Below are 20724 nucleotides of genomic sequence, written 5' to 3' on the forward strand. Positions count from 1 at the left end.
GGGGACAGTGTTTGAAATGCGGAGAGCCAAAAACCAAAGATTACAATTAACTGAGTTGCTATTAGGAAAAAAAAGCTGAGATTAGAAAGTGTCTATTGCCCAACAATAACAAACATGATTTGGATGAAAATTACCCAGTCTGTGAAACGCTAAAAACAAAAAACAACACAACACTTCTGGCCAAGAGCTCATATGATACTTCTGACATTCTTCTGTCTAGATTCGCTGCAATGGGTGTGGAAATACACAGACTCTCATGGCTACGTGTCTGACCTGGAACTATCAGTTCAGGAGAAGCTTGCTGATTTTTCCTGCCATGGAGACAATTTGGGGACAAATTGAAGGAGGTGACTGATCTCACTAAGAAGCATGCAGATTCCATCCAGTCCCTGTCTTGGCAGCCTGCAGCTGCATCCTCCTCTACTAGGAGGGTTTCTGGAGGCCAAAGAAAGCATCCTTACTAGTCTCAAAGATATAGGTACCTGCCTTCTTCTCACCCTGCCCAGCAGTCCCAGCTCCAGAGTTCCTTACCCTATCAGCCCAATCAACAGAAGACCCAATTGGCTCCTCATTCGAACTAGCAGTTGAGCTTTTAACTGGCTTCAGCAGAGCATAGCCTTAATCATAGTAACCATCCTGAATGACCTACAGGTAGGAGGGGAGACTGAACTTTTTCCAAAAAAGGTAGCCCCTTATAACCTTTGACCGGTGGGTACTTCAAATAGTAAATCTCAGGTTACATACTGAATTGGCATAGAAGACTACCAAATTGCCCACTGTCAGCGTCATTTCTCAGCTCTCCGCACATGCAGGTACTGGAGACAAAAGGAAGGGATTTTACTCAAGGTACTTCCTTGTACCCAAGAAAATGGTGAGATTTCATCTCATCCTAGACCTAAAGGCCCTGAACAAATTCTTTTGTCAAAGAAAAGTGAAGGATGCCTATACCCACATTTTGATACTTCCCAGTCACCGGAGGTGTCTCAGATTCTGAATAGGGAAACCCACTACCAGTATTGTGTTCTGCCTTTTGGCCTCATGTCAGCTCACAGGGTATTTACCAAATGCTTAGCGATAGTAGCAACATCTTTACACAGACTAGAAATGTATATGTTTCTCTATCTGGATGATTGGCTGGTCAAGAGCACAACTCTGTAAGGATCCTCAACCATGCACAGAACTATTCAGGAACTGGAGCTACTAGGATTCGTGATAAACTACCCCAAGTCCCGCCTAGTCCCTGTTCAGAAACTGGAATACATAGGAGCCCTACTCTATACACTGAGCTTAGACTTACTTGCCCCAAGTGAGAGCAGAGACTTTAATAACTAAAATTTGGGGTCCAAGCTTCTCATATCCTTCTTGTGCTGCCCTCAGACAGTCCCTTCACTAACTGGACAATGCTGTGGCAGTCAGAACCGACATTCAGTAGCACTGCCTGGTTACGTGCCCCTGGATATCAGTGACCAGACTATTCAGCATGCTTTTAACAAGCAGGAGTTTCTCCTGCCTGCTTATACCATGCAGAATATCAACCCCATTATTATAAAATCACCCTCCAAACAGCACTATTGAAGACCAGAATGACCTTTTCTGGTCATTTAAATTTGTGTATTTTAGGAGAAAATGTTCAAAGTGAGAGGTTTATCTAGCTAACCTCTGAAATTAGCCAGGTTAATCTGTTCCCTCTTCCTATTTCACACAACAAATTTTCTTTGCTCCCCCCAATCACATATAACATCCTTATATTCCTGTATTGCTCACAAAAAGAATGCATAACTTACCTTGCACTCCAGCCTCACACAGCATTCTCCCTTCGTTTTCTTAACTGTACTAATGTTAGGATATTTTATATTGCTAGTGTGATCCCCCTGAAAAATGCCTCTGCTAGAGGAAACCTATTGGAGGAGCTGAAGGTCCCTTTTCTTGGGAGGGAAGGGGGGGAAGTTATACAAGAGAAGAAGGGAGTGTAAACTAGGCTTTTGGTTGTTCCTCTCTCCCGCCAAAGCCCTAGACTGAGGGAGACTCCCAGGGAGATTTGGGAGGGAACTGACAAGAAATTGTAAATAGTTTAAACTAAAAGGAACTGGAAGTGACAGGGGTGAATCTGATGATGGAACCAAAGTGTCTGCTTTCCATTCTGAAGAAATTATAAATAATTGACTCTGCTGGGAACTGGAAGTGACAGGGGGAAATTCTATTGATGGAACCAAAGCATTTGCCTTTCACCGAGTGCGTGTAAATAGTTTAAAGACTGTTCCTAAATCAACTTCAAATAAAGTTCCAGTTTGATTCACTCGTACCTTGGACTGAGCTGTCATTTATCCGAACAGATAGTGAAGAGTTCAAGTGGGAGAGAATCTAGCCTAGGGAATAGTGAACCCAGACCGTATCCCAGTTACACCATAGGCGGCCTCTTTTGGGAGATCGAAGCACTGAGGTTGGAACCACATCAGCGGACAGTACAAAATCCAAAATGCCTTTGGGGTGGGATCAAGGAAGGATGGTGGAAAGGAATCGTTCAGGATTGCTCGACCCTGAGGTGGAGAACTTGAGGACCCAGAGTTACCCCAGTTAGGAGGTCACAGAACCATGAGAACTGTGGGGAGAGGAAAAGTCAACACCTCCCTGAGAGAGAAACATTTCAGTTAGAACCTCTGGGTGTGTTCTGATATAGTCTGGTAAGACTGTAGAAAAAGTGACAAAACTGTGGCTGTATTAATATGATGGAAAATTACATTAAGGGGGAAAATCTAAATATGCTGATGATTTTGGGAAACATCAAAGTGGTGTATTTCTTTAAATCAAAGATGTGAGTAGGAGATCGGAATAGATATGGTGTATATCTGTTAATGTAGTAAAGGTGATTAAATCCATGGTACATTGGTAATTGAAGAAAGATTATGTTGCATTAGGAACCCACTTATGAGTGTGGGTTGGAACGTTGCCTGATGCCCCTATAAAGGTGGCGTGGAGGGGGTAGCGTGACACTTTCAGAGAGGAGAATGGATCCTGGGAGTGGAATGACATATCTTGCCCAAGAGGGGGAGGGAAATAAAGTTCTTCTAAGATAAGGAAGGGTCAGAGAAAAAAGAAGTTGATGTAATAAATTGGGAGGTGACAATGAGATCTGGTTAATGTCTAATAGTCCAAGTTTCCTTAAAAAGGAAAGGAAACCTGGGAGAGATGATGATGCCATTTTAATAATGTCTGAGTATGGTTATTAAAGGTGGTAATGAAAATGTGTACTAAAAGGAAGAAAATGTGTACTAAAAGGAAGAAAATGTGTGCAAAATCAACAATGTAGCTGTGGCATGTGTTATATCCCAGTTGTGAAGAAAAGAAGGGAATATAAGATGGTGCCCTCTGAGGACAGAGATCCTTTAGAGAGGGGTGAGTGTGATCCACAACCCCTGAAAATGCCTCTACTGTAAAAGCAGTGGTGAAGGATTTTTCAGATGGGAGGAGATGGAGGTTCATTTTCCCAAGAAGAAGGGGGAAGATTATATGTAAAAGAGAAGGAGAGAGTGTAAACTAGTTTAAATACTGTTCCTAAATCAACTTCAAATAAAGTTCCAATTTAGGTCACTCATACCTCAGACTGAGCTGTCGTTTCATCAGAAGGGAGAGTGAGATATTCAACTGAGGTGAATGAAACTTTGGAGTTCCCAACCTCCAGCCTACCAGATTTGTCTGGCCCTGGCCTAAGTCCAATCTCAAGTATGAACTTTGAGGGACTGTAACCGTCGTTGCATTGCCAAATGCATTCTTTTTGTGAGCCCTGGTGTCGAGGGGGGGGGGACACTCTGACCTGAAAAGATGGCCGGAGTCCCATGCCGCATGGTGGGGACCGGATGCCAGGGCTATACTAGCTTGGCCTTTGCAAGTTGCCTTCTCTTCCCTTCATGTTATTATCTTATTTCAGGAGTGCTATTAGCTTCCAATTTTTATCCAAAAGATTGCAAGTGCTTCTATAAATCCCTCACAGACAACACTTGTCCCTAGGAGAAAACACGCTCTCACCCTCTCTACAGACAGCCCATTCATTGTCACTAGTACAGCCAACCTTCTAATTCCTCCCACCTAACATAGATAAGCCTCTCACCTACCCTTCAGATAGCACTGTATTCATCTGGTATACTCAAATGTTTTTATTCCCTAAAAGATACTACTCTTGGTCTCTCCACAGATAGCCCTTTCATGCTTTACAGTGCAACCAGCCTTCTCACTCCTCACCTGACATAGGCAGGTCTCTCACCTACCCTTCATATGACCGTCTTACCTTCCTTACAGATAGCACTGATCAACTACTATACACACAGCCTTCTTAAGAAAATAAGAATTGTCGCTGCTGGGTCAGACCAGTGGTCCATCGTGCCCAGCAGACCGCTCCTGCGGCGGCCCTTAGGTCAAAGATGAGTGCCCTAACTGAGACTAGCCTTACCTGCATACGTTATGGATCAGTAGGAGCTTGTCTAACTTTGTCTTGAATCCCTGGAGGGTGTTTTCCCCTATAACAGCCTCCGGAAGAGCGTTCAGGTTTTCTACCACTCTGGGTGAAGAAGAACTTCCTTATGTTTGTACAGAATCTATCCCTATTTAACTTTAGAGAGTGCCGTCTCATTCTCTCTACCTTGGAGAGGGTGAACAACCTGTCTTTATCTACTATGTCTATTCCCTTCATTATCTTAACAACACCAGAGTATAAGACGTTCAGAAAAGAAATAAAAACTATACTCTTCAAGAAATTCCTGAAATAACTTCAAACTTACCGTCCTTCCCCCTCCCTCTTCCCGCCACACAGAAACTACATAACTCTTTACCTCTCTAGAAAGGACAAATGTTCTTCCATTGTAACCCTCTGTTTTTTATCTCTTTTGTAATCCGCCTTGAACCGCAAGGCAATGGCGGAATAGAAATCTCTAATGTAATGTATTGTAATCTTGAATGTTTCGATCATGTCTCTTCTCAATCTCCTCTTTTCAAGGGAGAAGAGGCCCAGTTTCTCTCTAATCTCTCACTGTACGGCAACTCCTCCAGCCCCTTAACCATTTTAGTCGCTGTTCTCTGGATCCTTTCAAGTAGTACTGTGTCCTTCTTCATGTACGGTGACCAGTGCTGGACGCAGTATTCCAGTTGGGGGCGTACCATGGTCCGGTACAGCGGCATGATAACCACCTCCGATCTGTTTGTGATCCCCTTCTTAATCATTCCTAGCATTCTGTTCGCCCTTTTCGCCGCCGCTGTGCATTGCGCGGATGGCTTCATTGACTTGTCGACCAGTACTCCTAAGTCTCTTTCCTGGGGGTCTCTCCGAGTACTGCACTGGATATCCTGTATTTGTGTATAAGATTTTTGTTACCGACATGCATCACCTTACACTTATCCATGTTAAACCTCATTTGCCATGTTGCGGCCCATTTCTCGAACGTGTTTATGTCATGTTGCAGGTCTTCGCAATCCTTCTGTGTCTTCACTACTCTGAATAGCTTCGTATCGTCTGCAAATTTAATCATCTCGCTCATCGTACCAATTTCCAGGTCGTTTATAAATATGTTGAAGAGCACGGGTCCAAGCACCGAACCCTGCGGCACTCCACTCGTGATGCTTTTCCAGTCCGAGTATTGTCCATTTACCCCCACTCTCTGTTTCCTATTCGCCAGCCAGTTTTTAATCCATGTGAGTATTTCACCCTCGATTCCATGGCTCGCAATTTTTCGAAGTAGTCATTCATACGGGACCTTGTCGAACGCCTTCTGAAAATCCAGATATACAATGTCAACAAGATCACCCTTGTTTATCTGCCTGTTTACTTCCTCGAAGAAGTGCAGCAAGTTCGTCAAGCAAGATCTTCCTTTGCTGAAGCTGTGCTGGCTGATCCTCATCAGATTGTGTCCGTCAAGGTGATCAATGATGCGGTCTTTTATCAGTGCCTTTACCATCTTTCTCGGTATCAAAGTCAGACTTACCGGTCTGTAGTTTCCCGAATCTCCCCTCAAATCTTTCTTGAAGATTGGCATAACATTTGCCACTTTCCAATCTTCCGGAATCCTTCCTGATTTGATCGACAGATTGGCTATTAGTTAAAGCTATAACCCCTTTCAGTTCCTTGATTACCCTTGATTACCCTCAGATGGATGCCATCCGGTCCCGGGGATTTATCGTTTTTAAGCCTATCAATCTGCCTGCATACCTCTTCTGGACTGACCATCAACCCTGTCAGTTTCCCGTCTTCGTTTCCTGCATATAGCCTGTCAGCTTCCGGTATGTTGTGTATATCCTCTTTGGTAAATACAGATGCAAAAAATGTGTTCAGTTTTTCGGCGATGGCTTTGTCCTCCTTTAGCACTCCCTGTATTCCATGGCCCCACTGCTTACTTCGCGGGTCATTTCCCCTTAATATATCAAAAGAATGGCTCGAAGTTTTTTGCCTTCTTGGCTATTTTTTTCTCGTAGTCTCTTTTTGCCCCTCTTACCGCCTTATGGCACTTGCTTTGATGTTGTTTGTACTTTTTTCAATTTTCGTCCGTTTTTGACCTTTTCCATTCCATAAACGAAGTCTTCTTGTCTCTGATCGCTTCCTTCACCACTACATTGTGCCATGCTGGTTCCTGTATTTGAATTCAAGAAAGCATGGGACAAGCATATGGGATCTCTTAGGGGGAGGAAGAGATAGCAGATGATGTGGTTGGGCAGACTGGATGGCCAACATGGGATCTAGCTGAATACTTGGGACTTGGGTTGGCCACTGTTGGAAACAGGATACAGTCTGACCCAGTATGGCAATGGTAATTCTGATGTTCTTTTGGTCTTTATCTGCTGTCATTTTTATGTTTCTAAGAGACAGCACTCTTATCCTTGCTCATATAGGCCTTGCTCTTGTGTGTGCAATATCTTCTTCTGGAAAGAGAGCTTTGTCTCCCTGCTGACAGCTTTTGCTTTCTCTCTAATACACACAGCCCTCTTAGCTCCCCCCCCCATTTGGATCCTATTTGTGAACTAAGCTGGAGGTTGGGTGCCGCAATGAGCAGGAGTATACTCTTTTGCAAATAGATCATACAGTACAAAATATTTCTGAAATATATGATGAAAGGATCTATCCTGTGTTCTCGGGCTGTTTGACAGCCCTATAAAAAAGCAGACAAAAAAGCCACTATCCTAGCATTAGCTCAGTTTTGGACAGTAGAGCTAAAAAAAAAGAGGAAAAACCCAATTACTTTCAGATGTCTCATCTCCTTGGCTCCTCTTGAAACTATGCATGTGACCTCAACCCTAATTCACGCCAGAATAATTTATCTCTGTACTTTATCAAAATTTTTCATTGTATTATTTTGCAACTAATGGATATTGTGAGCCTTCTTTTCCATAAGGATATTAATAACCTACAACCCCTTTTTCAAAAGTATTTTTTACTTCGGGTCCCTTGAGTATTTTCCACCTGTCTCACGATCCATTGTTGCTTATTGTCCTGTTTGTTAAAACTCATATAACTTTATCAATTGGATATATTATAGAGAAAACATGCCATTAAGTCATCCTTGTTGCCATCTTGTCAATCTCCCAGTGGAATGCATGGGTCTTTCTTCACTGTTTCAGCACAGCATCATTTTGTTAGTGAGACGCAAGCGGCATTTTCAAGAAGTTCAGTATACTCGGCGGAGAGAAGTTTCCGGGCCAGCCAGTTTTCAAGATTTCTAGAATGAATATGTAAGAACATAAGTGTTGCTATACTGGGACAGACCAAAGGTCCATCAAGCCCAATATACTGTTTCCAATAGTGGCCAATCCAGAGCACAATTACCTGGCAAGACCCCAAAAGAGTAAAACAGATTTTATGTTGCTTATCCTAGAAATAAGCAGTGGATTTTCCCAAATCCATCTTAATAAGTGCTTATGGATTTTTCGTTTAGGAAATTATCCAAACCTTTTCAAACCCTGCTAAACTAACTGCTTTTACCACATTCTATGGCAAAAAAAATTCCAGAGTTTAATTATGCATTGAGTGGCAAATTCTATAAATGGCGTTCCAATTGTAGGCACAACTAGCCCATTGGGATGCACGTTTTTAGAAAAAAAGCTCTTGAGGCAGTCCACCTACATTGGAGGCACCTCCGGGAGCCTAGATATGCCCGCATGCAGGCTAGCCGTGGGTGTGGTTTGCCCCGGAAGTTGCCTAGGCAAACCTAGGCGGCTGTACTTGTCTTCCTAGTAGAGCGGGAGATGCATACATTGTAAGTAGACACGGCGTCCTATACAGAATCCGGCCCTAGTGAAGAAATATTTTCTCAGATTTATTTTAAATTTACTACTTAGTAGCTTCATTTGAATGCTCTCTTGTTCTTGTATTTTTGTAAAGAGTAAACAAGCAATTATCCCAGGACAAGAAGGCAGCATATTCTCACACATGGGTGACGTCACCAACGGAGACCCGCAGCGGACAGCCTCGAAAGCAAACTTGCTTGAAGATCTTTGAACTTTCGAGTGCTGCACCACGCATGTGCGCGTGCCTTCCCGCCCGAACTAGGGGGCGTGTCTCCTGTGAGGATCCTCAGTTCGTTATTTTTCGCGGAACCAAGAAGATGTTTTTTCTTCAGCTCTGCAGCGACACTTGCCTTCTAGTCACCGCTGCTGTTTCTTTTCTTTTTACAGTTCGGTCTCTGTGTGTGTCTTTTCTTTTCTTTTCTGTATAAAAAAAAAAAAAATATATATATATATATATATATATTTGTTTTATTTTCTTCCGTCTCCTTTCGTCCGGTCGGTGAGCCTTGGGCCTAGGCCCAACCGCTCACTGCGTTCGACACAGACTTTATTTTTTCTATGTCCAGGCCTCTTACCGGGTTCAAACGCTGTCGTCAGTGTAATCGTGTGATTTCTGTCACCGATCCTCACTGTCGTTATTTACAGTGTTTGGGTTCAGTCCATTCACCGGAAGATTGTCACCGTTGTTTCACCCTTACACCTCGAGCTTTTCGTCGGAGGTGTGCCCAGTTTTGTCAACGTTTTGGTGATATGGAGCAACCTTCGGATTTGACCCCGGCGGCGGCCCCAGTCTCGAAGGCCTCGACTCCGACGTCGATGGGTGTTCCGATCTCGAAGGCCTCGACCTTGGCTTCGGCTGGAGCTTCGGTCTCTAAGGCCTCGACCTTGGCTTCGGCTGGAGCTTCGGTCTCTAAGGCCTCGACCGCGGCTTCCACTCCTGCACCGACCTTGACGGCCTTGAAGGTCTCGATAGTGCCCTCTGTGAAGACATCCTCGATGGGTAAGTCTCCTGTGTCTCTTTCAGGTGCCGTATCTAAGAAGCCACCAGAGTCCTCCTTACGCCCTCCTACTAAGCGTGCCTCCAAGATAAGGGAATACTCACCTTTGAGGTTGCCCTCTTTGGAGCGCACTGCTGCACCTACGAGATCAGATCCTTCTGTTTTGGTGCCGATGCTCGAGAACATGCTCAAGTCCATCTTGACCACTCGGATCCTCCATTGTGGCTCAGCTGCTTCCGTCCTCGACTCTGCCTCGGGTAGACCAGCCTGTGACCCAACCGGATCCTCCAGTCCTCGTGTCTCGAGGCAGGTCTCATGCATCGAAGTGGTTGTTCTCCAGTGATTCTTCACCTGAGTTGCCTCGTTTGAAGCATCGCTCGAAGCATTGGAGGCACCTTGCTTCCAAGCTTCGTTGTGAGACCTCTACAGTGCACTCTTCTCTGGACACCAAGACTTCTCTGCCTCGCTCTTCCACCTCGAAGCACAGGTCTCGACTGCATTCTGTTTCGACCCGAAGTCCATTCAGGTTGAGGACTCCTCCTTTGAAGCCGGCTCGCCGGGACTCTTCTCCTCCTGCTTTGACTCATTCTGTCCCTCGCACTGCGGGTGCATCTCCATCACGGAGCCTGAAGCGAAAACATTCCATGACTCCACCTCACAGTGCAGCTTCTTCTGTTACCATGCATCTTGAGTCTGAACCAGTCTCTCAATACTCTAGGGAGGCTTCTCCTTCCTATTCGGTGGCTCCAAAGTCTCGTAGTCCATCCCCAGATGACGCCTCTGATTCCAAGTCAACTTCTTTTGCCAAGTTTGTGTTTGACATGGGACAAGCTCTCAAACTGGACCTCCATTCAGACTCCAAATATACTCCTGAATATTGGGGGACATGGAACTCCTCATCCACCTAAAGAGTCTTCGAGATTGCCTATGTCTCCAGTTCTTAAACAGACTTTTATTCGTAACATGGAAACTCCTTATTCCATCACTGCTATTCCATCTAAGCTGGAATCCCTGTAAAGGATTTGAGAAGTCCCAACTCTCTCATCAATCCTTGGTAGTGGAATCATCTTTGAAGAAAGCCCATCCTTCCAAGATATATGCTGCAGTCCCCCCAGGCAGGGAGGGTCGTACTATGGACAAGTTTGGTCGCCGGTTATACCAAAATTCTATGATGGCAAATCGGATTCTTAACTATAATTACATTTTCACCAATTATTTCAACCATTTTCTCAAATTGTTGCCTTCCTTTTATCCTGATGTTTCCAAGACACGTCTTTCTGAGTTCAAGCAAATCCTCAAGACTCTTTCTCAGTTGACACACTTCATGTTGCAAGCCTCATATGATGCTTTCAAATTGTCTTCCTGAGTCTCTGCCTTTGCTGTAGCCATGCATCGACTGGCATGGCTACATATTGTTGACATGGATCAAAATCTCCAGGATCGTTTTGGCAAACCTGCCTTGTCAAGGGAATGAGTTATTTGATGACTCTATTGAAGCAGCCACTAAGCGTCTCTCAGAACATTAACGCTCTTTTGCTTCTCTCATTCGCCCTAAACCCAAGACTACACCAGCTCGGGCGTATAAACAGACTCCACATCGTTACCCTCAGAAAACGACTCCTGCTTTTTCCAGGCCTCCACCTCGCCGTCCTCAGTAGCAGCAGCGTCAACAGAAGTCATAAACTCCTGCTGCCACCAAGCCAGCTCAGCCTTTTTGACGTTCTCAGCTTGAGCATTCCAATCTCCCTATTTCAGAATTCTCATCTTTCCATAGGGGGGTCGCCTGTCCACTTTTTATCACCAGTGGGAGCTCATCACCTCAGATCTCTGGGTTCTTACCATCCTACGAGAGGGATGCTCTCTTCGCTTTCTTCAGGTACCTCCAGATCACCCTCCAAGAGAGTGTCCTTCCAATCAGTCGCAACTTCCCCTTCTTCACGAAGCCCGGGCTCTTCTTCGCCTTCGAGCTGTTGAAGAGATTCCTCTGTCCCAGCGAAACTTGGGGTTCTATTCCCGCTACTTTCTGGTTCCAAAGAAGACGGGGGATTTGCGACCTATTCTGGACCTCAGAGTTCTCAACAAATTCCTAAGTAAAGAGAAGTTCCGGATGCTTTCTTTGCCGACTTTGTATTCCCTGATGGATCAGGGAGATTGTATGTGCTCGCTGGATCTCAAGGAGGCTTGTACTCATATCCCCATTCATCCAGCCTTTCGCAAGTACCTCAGATTCAAAGTGGGAGATCTTCATCTGCAGTACAGAGTTCTTCCTTTCGGATTGGCCTCATCCCCCAGAGTATTTATAAAATGTCTGGTGGTGGTTGCTGCAGCTCTTCGCACCCAAGGTCTTCAAGTATTTCCATACCTAGACGACTGGCTCATCAAGGCCCCCTCTCTTCCAGGGGTTATTGCAGCGACCCAACAGACTATTGTATTCCTCCAAAGTCTGGGATTTCAGATAAACTTTCTCAAGTCTCAGTTAACCCCATCTCAATCTCTCCAGTTCATTGGGGCAACGCTGAACATTGTCCACCTGAGAGCCTACCTTCCGCAACCACGTCAAGATACCCTCATTCGACTTTGTCATCAGGTCTCTCGACTTCCATCCATTTCTGCACGGCAAATGATGGTTCTGCTCGGTCACATGACTTCTACAGTTCATGTGACTCCTTTTGCCAGACTTCAACTTCGCATTCCTCAATGGACCCTGGCATCTCAATGGCAACAAGCCACGGACCTGCCATCTCAACAAATTACCATAACTCCTTTGTTGCAGAAGTCTCTCCATTGGTGGATGCTCTCTTCCAATCTTTCCAGAGGTTTGCTGTTCCACAATCTCTCTCATCTGAAGGTTCTCACAACCGATTCTTCCGCCTACGCATGGGGAGCCCATGTCGACGGTCTCCGTACTCAGGGTCTATGGACTTCAATAGACTGTCAGTGTCATATCAATCTGTTGGAACTCAGAGCGATCTTCTATGCTCTCAAAGCTTTTCAGCATCTCCTACATGACATGGTGGTTCTTGTTTGGACATTCAACCAAGTGGCCATGTATTATATCAACAAACAGGGAGGTACGGGATCTCACTCCCTCTGTCAGGAAGCTCTGAAGCTGTGGCATTGGGCAATTCTTCACAACATCTTCCTCAGAGCTGTTTATATTCAAGGTCAACGGAACTGTTTAGCGGACAAATTGAGTCGTCTTCTACAGCCTCACGAATGGACACTCAATTCTCCCACACTTCGTCAGATCTTTGCCCGCTGGGGGACCCCCCAAATAGATCTTTTTGCGTCCCCCCTCAACTTCAAACTGCCTCAGTTTTGTTCCCGCATCTACACTCCACAACGTCTCGAAGCAGATGTGTTTCTCCTGGACTTGAGGGTTCAGTTCCTTTATGCCTTTCCTCCATTTCCTCTGATTCTCAGGACTCTAGTCAAACTAAAGTCAGAGCATGCCACCATGATTCTGATAGCACCTCGGTGGCCCAGACAACCGTGGTACTCCCTTCTACTTCAACTCAGCACCAGGGAGCCTCTGCTTCTTCCAATTTTTCCTTCTCTGCTTACTCAGAGTCAAGGTTCCTTACTTCATCCCAATCTGCAGTCTCTACATTTAACAGCTTGGTACCTTTCTACCTGACAGACTCTTCTCTTTTTTCTGAGTCTGTTCAAAATATTTTACTTGCTTCCAGGAAACCGTCCACTCGTCAATGTTACAGCCAGAAATGAACTAGATTTTCTGCTTGGTGTTCCACACGTCAGCTGCAGCCAATGTCTTCCTCCTTGGCATCTGTTCTGGACTATTTGCTTCACTTGTCACAATCTGGACTTCAATCCACATCTATTCAAGTCCATCTCAGTGCTATTGCTGTTTTTATCAGCCTCTTGAGGGGAAACCTCTCTCTGCACATCCCGTGGTTTCCCGCATTATGAAAGGACTTTTTAATGTTCATCCACCACTTAAACCGCCTCCAGTGGTTTGGGATCTTAATGTTGTTTTGGCTCAACTGATGAAACCTCCTTTTGAACCACTTGACAAAGTTCACCTCAAGTATCTCACTTGGAAAGTTGTATTCCTGATTGCCCTCACATCTGCTCAAAGAGTCAGTGAGTTACAGGCGTTGGTTGCGGACCCACCTTTCACAGTTTTTCAGCATGACAAGGTGGTCCTCCGTACTCATCCCAAATTCTTACCTAAAGTTGTTTCAGAATTTCACATCAATCAATCTATTGTTCTGCCAGTATTTTTTCAAAAGCCTCATTCTCATCATGGAGAAGCAGCACTTCATACTTTGGACTGCAAACATGCCTTGGCTTTCTACCTTCAACGCACTCAACCTCACAGAACATCTCCTCAACTTTTCATCTCCTTTGATCCAATAAGTTGGGACGTCCTATCTCGAAGCATACCATTTCCAACTGGATGGCTGCTTGCATCTCTTTCTGCTATGCTCAGGCTGGTCTTCCTCTGCAGGGTCGAGTGACGGGCCACAAAGTTCGAGCTATGGCGGCATCTGTAGCTTTCCTCAGATCAACTCCTATTAAGGAAATCTGCAAGGCTGACACTTGGTCCTCGGTTCATACTTTCACCTCTCATTACTGTCTGGATACTTTATCCAGGAGGGATGGCCATTTTGGCCTATCTGTTTTGCAAAATCTTTTTTCTTAAATTGCCAACACTCCCTCCATCCCATTTTGCTTAGCTTGGAGGTCACCCATGTGTGAGAATATGCTGCCTGCTTGTCCTAGGATAAAGCACAGTTACTTACCGTAACAGTTGTTATCCAGGGACTGCAGGCAGATATTCTCACAACCCTCCCACCTCCCTTGGTTGGTTTCTTAGCTAGGTATCTGAACTGAGGATCCTCACAGGAGACGCACCACCTAGTTTAGGCGGGAAGGCACGCGCACATGCGTGGTGCAGCACTCAAAAGTTCAAAGATCTTCAAGCAAGTTTGCTTTCGAGGCTGTCCGCTGCGGGGCTCCGTTGGTGATGTCACCCATGTGTGAGAATATCTGCCTGCTGTCCCTGGATAACACCTGTTACGGTAAGTAACTGTGCTTTCTTATCCATAGTTCCTGAGCTGTCATAGAGCCCCCATTTGCCTGTATTCTTCACTAGTCTCACATTCAGGAGAGGGAGGGGATAACAACCACTAGGAGATTTGCTCAAACCTGGACATGCATCTTTTTGGACATAAACTTCCCTTCCCCTTTTGAAATTGATGTCCATATTTTGGCCCTTCTCTAGTCACACCCAAAATACAAACAGACCCAGAAAATTAAATGCACACAGTTTGAATTTATGTTTTGTGCTTTTGGAATATTGGTAAATATATGTCCCTTTCTACAAATAAATTCATGAAATGTTCCCACATCTCTTTGGGAATGTCAGTATTTGCTTTTCTCATAAGATTTTCTTAGGCAGAGTGTACACAATATGCCACCCAAAAATATAATAGCTCCCCCCAGAACCAAGATTCTTTTTCATGGCTTAGATATGTCTGATCTTTTTTATTTTTCTTTCCTTTGTTTTCTTACTTTTCCTCATAGATTGGGCAACATCAATCAGCACTCATGTGCCCAATTTACACATGGCTGGAACTTACAAGCTTTAAGGACTGATAATGAAATGTAAAAGGGGTTAAAGTTTGAGGTACAACTTATAGTGCCTCTTTATGATATCCATTTTATTCTGTGTCTTCTTTCTGCTTGTTCTGAAAACAGATTAGTGAGGAGACATGGTTGGTTGATCCATTCAGCAATATTTTGTCAATCCCCACAGGAAGGTAACTATTATGGAAGACCCAGACCAGAATATTCACCTCAAGAACCTCTCTCTGCAGCAGGCAGCAAATGAAGAGGAAGCATTGAACCTGCTTTTCTTAGGAGACACCAACAGAATGATTGCAGAGGTGGGAAAATAATCCTTGCTCATGCAGTAAGCTGTATTTGATAGTAATATGTTCAATTTAAATACTTCTAATAAAATTTACTGCTGATGAAAGTACCAGATCCAGGTATGCTATTCGCAGAATATAAATAGAGGTAGTTTAACTCTCTAGAGCAGGTGTCCCCAAAGTCCCTCCTTGAGGGCCGAATCCATTCGGGTTTTCAGGATTTCCCCAATGAATATGCATTGAAAGCAGTGCATGCACATAGATCTCATGCATATTCATTGGGGAAATCCTGAAAACCCGACTGGATTCGGCCCTCAAGGAGGGACTTTGGGGACCCCTGTTCTAGAGTATTCATGACATTCATCCAGTATGCCTGAACCCACTTGGGAAAGTGCAGGATGTGTTTGCCCAGCTCGATTACTTTATATTGTTAAAACATATTTATTGTCTCATTATAGTATAGAGAACTCTTCACGGGAAGCATGAGCAAAACCACCAATTCTTTTTGCAAACATCATTTTAGACCTGTCGCATTAATTGGATTTACACTGTTATAGTTGTCGTACATATTTATTCATGTTAGTTGAAGGATTCAGAAAGAAAAAGTTGAATTAATACAAATTTGTAGCAGTGCATTACTTGTGAAGACTTCAATTCTAACTGCTGCTTGTTTGAGCAACTTTTACAAAATATGCATCAGTGTGACCACTTTAGGTAAGACTCAGACTCAGGTCATTTGTATTCTTCCTCACACATTTCAGACGCTTGCTACTTCATCCTGTTTTAATATGTGTTTCTATAAGTTCAGTATATGTAAGAACGGAAGATGGAGGGAGTAGTGACATTATTGTGAAATTGTAATACTATGAAATGTCCCTGAAGCAGTAATAGTGAAGCAGGGTATGGTGAGTAGAGATGCAGTGGGTCTATAAGATGAGTACATGGTATGATATAATAATATCTTCTTCTTTGGAAAGGTTTAGTGAAGGTTCTTATGTATAAGAGGTTTTTGTTAGACCTGTGATTATAAGTCATATCTCAAGTATTGCCAGCAGTTAGTGGCATAGAGTTATGAAAGTTCTGAGATCATTTTTTCTCCTTGTATTTTTTTTGCATTATCATTCTAGCAAATATTGTATGATATTTGATGAAATATGATGGCAGGTAAAGACCAAATGGCCCATCCAGTCTGTCCATCCGCAGCATCCAATATCTCCTCCTCTCTCTGAGAGATCCCATGTGCCTGTCCCACGCTTTCTTGAAATCAGACATAGTCTCCATCTCCACCACCTCTTCTGGGAGACTGTTCCATGCATCTACCACCCTTTCTGTAAAAAAGTATTTCCTTAGATTACTCTGGAGCCTGTCACCTCTTAACTTCATCCTTTGCCCTCTCATTCCAGAGCTTCCCTTCAAATGAAAGAGACTCAACTCATGCACATTTATGCCACTTAGGTATTTAAACATCTCTATCATATCTCCCCCTCCTTCCTTTCCTCCAAAGTATACATTTTGAGATTCTTCAAATTTTCGAAAACTACAAAAACGAGAGGACATTCAGAAAAGTTAAGAGGGGACAGATTCAGAACCAATGCTAGGAAATTCTTCTTTACCCAGAGGGTGGTGGACACCTGGAATGCGATTCCAGAGGGTGTGATAGGACAGAGTACAGTATTGGGGTTCAAGAAGGGATTAGACAATTTCCTGAAGGAAAAGGGGATAGAAGGGTATAGATAGAAGGTTACTATACAGGTCCTGGACCTGATGGGCTGCCGCGTGAGCAGATTGATGGGCATGATGGACCTCTGGTCTGACCAAGCAGAGGCATTGCTTATGTTTAAGTCTGTCCCCATACGTCTTATGACGAAGACCACTGACCATTTTAGTAGCCTTCCTCTGGATAGATTCCATCCTGTTTATATCTTTTTGAAGGTGCGGCCTCCAGAATTGTACACAATATTCTAAATGAGGTCTCACCAAAGTCTTATACAGGGACATCAATACCTCCTTTTTCCTACTGGCCATACCTCTCCCTATGCAAACTAGCATCCTTCTAGCTTTTGCCGTCATCTTTTCAACCTATTTGGCCACTTTAAGATCATCACATACAATCACATGTCCTGCTTTTCTGTCATGTATATAAGTTCTTTACCCCCCTAAACTGGATTTTTGCATTTCTTAGCATTACATTTTAGCTGCCAAATTTCAGACCATTCTTCAAGCTTCGGCAGGTCTTTCTTCATGTTATTCACACCATCTGGTGTGTCTACTCTATTGCAGATTTTGTTATCATCCGCAAAGAGGCAAATCTTACCCGACAGCCCTTCAGCAATATCAATTATAAAAATGTTAAAAAGAATAGGCCCAAGAACAGAACCTTGAGGCACACCACCGGTAACATCCCTTTCCTCATAGTGATCTCCAGTGATAACTACCCTCTGTCGCCTTATACTCAACCAGTTCTTGACCCAGTTTTTCACTTTGGAGCCAGCCCAGTTTAATTTTTAGACTGTGTTGGTCAGGAGGCAGAGATATGTCGATTTTGCTCTAGACTTCTATATTTAGTCCTGAGTTTGTAAAATACGTCACAGGCTCTAGATGTTTTTTCTACAATGCTTCACATAAACATAAATCTAGCTTTTCAAAAATGCTGGTGAACTATTTTGAACCCAGTCCTCCTACACTTTACAGTTTTATTTAATTAACTAAAGGAAATTACTTCATTCACATATGGAATGCTGCTCGGGTCCTGAACTGCAAAAATCCAGCAGGAGAAATCCTGCAATTACCCATGAGCTAACTTTTCTGAGTGGGCTGCAGGGCTTTCCCTGCATGGATTTCTTTTCTAACTTTGCTATGGATAACTTGCTAGTAACACATTTAGCATTTAAGAAAAGGAACAGTGTTCTTATAGTTTAATTGGTGATGTTTGCAATTTATTTTCCATTTTATTTCTGTATACCATTATCTGTGTGTATGGCAATTTGTTAGGCTTTACAAGTTTATGGAAAGCAGAAGGTTATGGTTCTAATTTACATTTTGTAATTACATCCTACTACTTAACTGTTGAAATTATTTTTCACTAACAGCCTTAAAATAGTCTTGCTATAGAACTTATCTATACCACCTCCTTAATTTTCTATTACAGTAGTGAATTTCAGTTTCTAAATGGCTTTTTTTTTGTGGGGGGGAGCTTCTTTGAATTGCTCAGATGTAAGCACTAAAATATCCTATTTGTTATTTTTGAAAAATATTTGTAAAACATGCATAAACATTGCTCTAATTTTCTTATTCTAACCAGCCTTTGACTGTCGCTTATGCCTATCACTATAGTTCTGTAGGAGAGAAGTAAGCCTGCCATCACTCAGCTACACAAGAGTTACTAAAGCAATCGGTGCTGGAAGTTATCAGTTCTCTGACTGACAGTACAGTAGTGGATAAGGAGAGCTGTAAAGTGTACAGGGCAGGAAAGGTCACATTGGAAACAAACAAGAACAGAGAAAATCTTGGCAAAGAGTACGACAAACAATCCAGGACTGGACAAAAATCTCCTATTCTTTGCTGTGATTTTTGTTTACCATTTGAACAGGTGTTTTTTATTTGAGGTTTTTGATAGCTACCACTGCCAAGCCCCTTTTACCATCAATTTGTTAAGTGCTTCGGGGCACTGCTGTGCTGAGAAATAGACATCATACAGACACACAGAAAGCAGGAGCATAGCTAGGAATTTGTAAAGCTTTGATGGCAGCCCTAATATTTCTGAACCAGGTTAAACTTTTATCACTTTAAAATCTTGTTCTTTACAACTCTTCTTGGCTTGAGTATGATTTTATGTACTGTATACGTACACATATGCCTACAGCCTAGCCGCCCTGAATAGGCCTGCTCTTCCTATAAGAAACTAAGCAGGGTTGGGCCTGGATGGGAGACCACTTGGGAATACCAGGTGCTGTAGGTTGAGGGGGGCCCTTTGTTGGGCAGCAGCGACATAGTGGAGCCACATATTGTGCAAGAGAAAGCAATGGCAAACCACACTTGTACTCTGCCGTGAAACATCACAGGGTGGATTCCTCACTGTACATGTTGCTATGAGTCAGTGGCCAACTCAGTAGCATGATCCATCCATCTATAGGTGTACATACAATGGTGGTTTGAAAAATTTGGTGAAAAAGCAAGTCTCCATTAAGGGCTACATGCTTAGAAGGGCATTTTCGATAGGATGTCGAAGTCTAATTTGGACGTTTTGAAAAAAATGCCCAGAAATCCAGTAGAGAAAATGTCCATTTTCAAAACGTCCCTGCTATTAGGACGTCCAAGTGCCGCCTTAGGCAGGTTTTTGGACATTTCAAAGTTTTGATTATGAGCCTCTTACTCCAGCAAGTTTCCATTTTTTTCGTAAGCTATTTTTCCTATGATATGAAAAAACTGGAAAATCGCTGAACTAAGGGCTCCTTTTACTAAGGTGCACTAGCGTTTTTAGCGCACGCAGGATATTACACCAGCTCAATGCTGGCGTTAGTGTCTAGCGTGTGCAGCAATGTAGCATGTGCTATTCCACACGTTAATGCACAAAATTTGAGAAGGAAGATGAGGGAAGGGAAGGAAAGGGAAGGGAGAGGACAGAGTGAAATGCCAGACCATGGGGGAGAGGGAAGGGAAGGAGAGGAGAGAGATGCCAGACCTTTGGGGGAGGGGAGGGAAGGGAAGAAGATGGATGCCAGGCCAATGGGGGTGGAGGGAGAAATGGAAGGGGGAGGCAGACAGTTTCTGGAAGGGGCATAGAACGAGAAAAGCTGCCGTATGGAAGGGGCAGATAGAGGGCAGACAGTGGATGGAAGGAAGAGAGTGAAAAGAAGATGAGGAAAACAGAAACCAGAGACGACAAAGATAGAAAAAATTTTCCATTTATTTTTTTGCTTTAGGATAAAGTAGTATTGTAGCTCTCTCCAGCTGGCAAGCCTGCCTCTTAAAAATGGGAAGGGACTTAAGCATCTGAGCCAATCAAGGCCTTAGGCCCCTCCCCAGTGTTTCCCAGGATGCACCCGGAAGGGAAAGGCCCACCATTTTGAAGAGGCAGGCCTGCTGGCCAGAGGGAGTAGGCAACTCTACGGCAGACTTTTCTTTAGAAATGTACGGGGGTTGTGTGTGTGTGTGGGGGGGGTGTATTGAGGTTTAGGGGGTGTGCCAGGGTGGAGTGTTGAGGTAATAAGGTAAAAATTTCCAGAGTGTAGGAGTCATGACTGAGAAGGAAGAATTCCTATGAACATCAAGGAATAATTGTCTAAATAAAGGAACAATTAACAACTGTTGATGTGAAGATCAAAGAGCTCTCTGAGGAGAATAATGGACTAAAAAATTAAATAAAAATGAAAGGAGTCCACTTGATAATATCTGATAAGAAAGCACAGTATATTTAAAAGGAATATGATAAGAAACAGAGAATACGCTCAGCTTTTAGAAGGGGTGTGCCATGATCAAATTTTGAACAACGATAAAGTAGTCTTATTGCAGTATTTTGAACTAGTTATAACCAATGTAACTGGTATTTTGGAAGACCAATAAAGATA

The 20724-nt window shown here is 43.5% G+C and overlaps 1 protein-coding gene across 1 annotated transcript in view; it reads left to right on the forward strand.

The window, feature by feature from the left end:
• KIF6 (kinesin family member 6) overlaps positions 1-20724 on the forward strand; it is a 511469-nt gene that overhangs the window by 112151 nt on the left and 378594 nt on the right. The window contains exon 6 of the mRNA XM_033938641.1: positions 15043-15172. Within this exon, the coding sequence (XP_033794532.1) occupies positions 15043-15172 (130 nt within the window). The remainder of the gene's footprint in view (positions 1-15042; positions 15173-20724) is intronic.

This window comes from Geotrypetes seraphini, chromosome 3 (assembly GCF_902459505.1).
Source record: "Geotrypetes seraphini chromosome 3, aGeoSer1.1, whole genome shotgun sequence".
Taxonomy (NCBI): domain Eukaryota; kingdom Metazoa; phylum Chordata; class Amphibia; order Gymnophiona; family Dermophiidae; genus Geotrypetes; species Geotrypetes seraphini.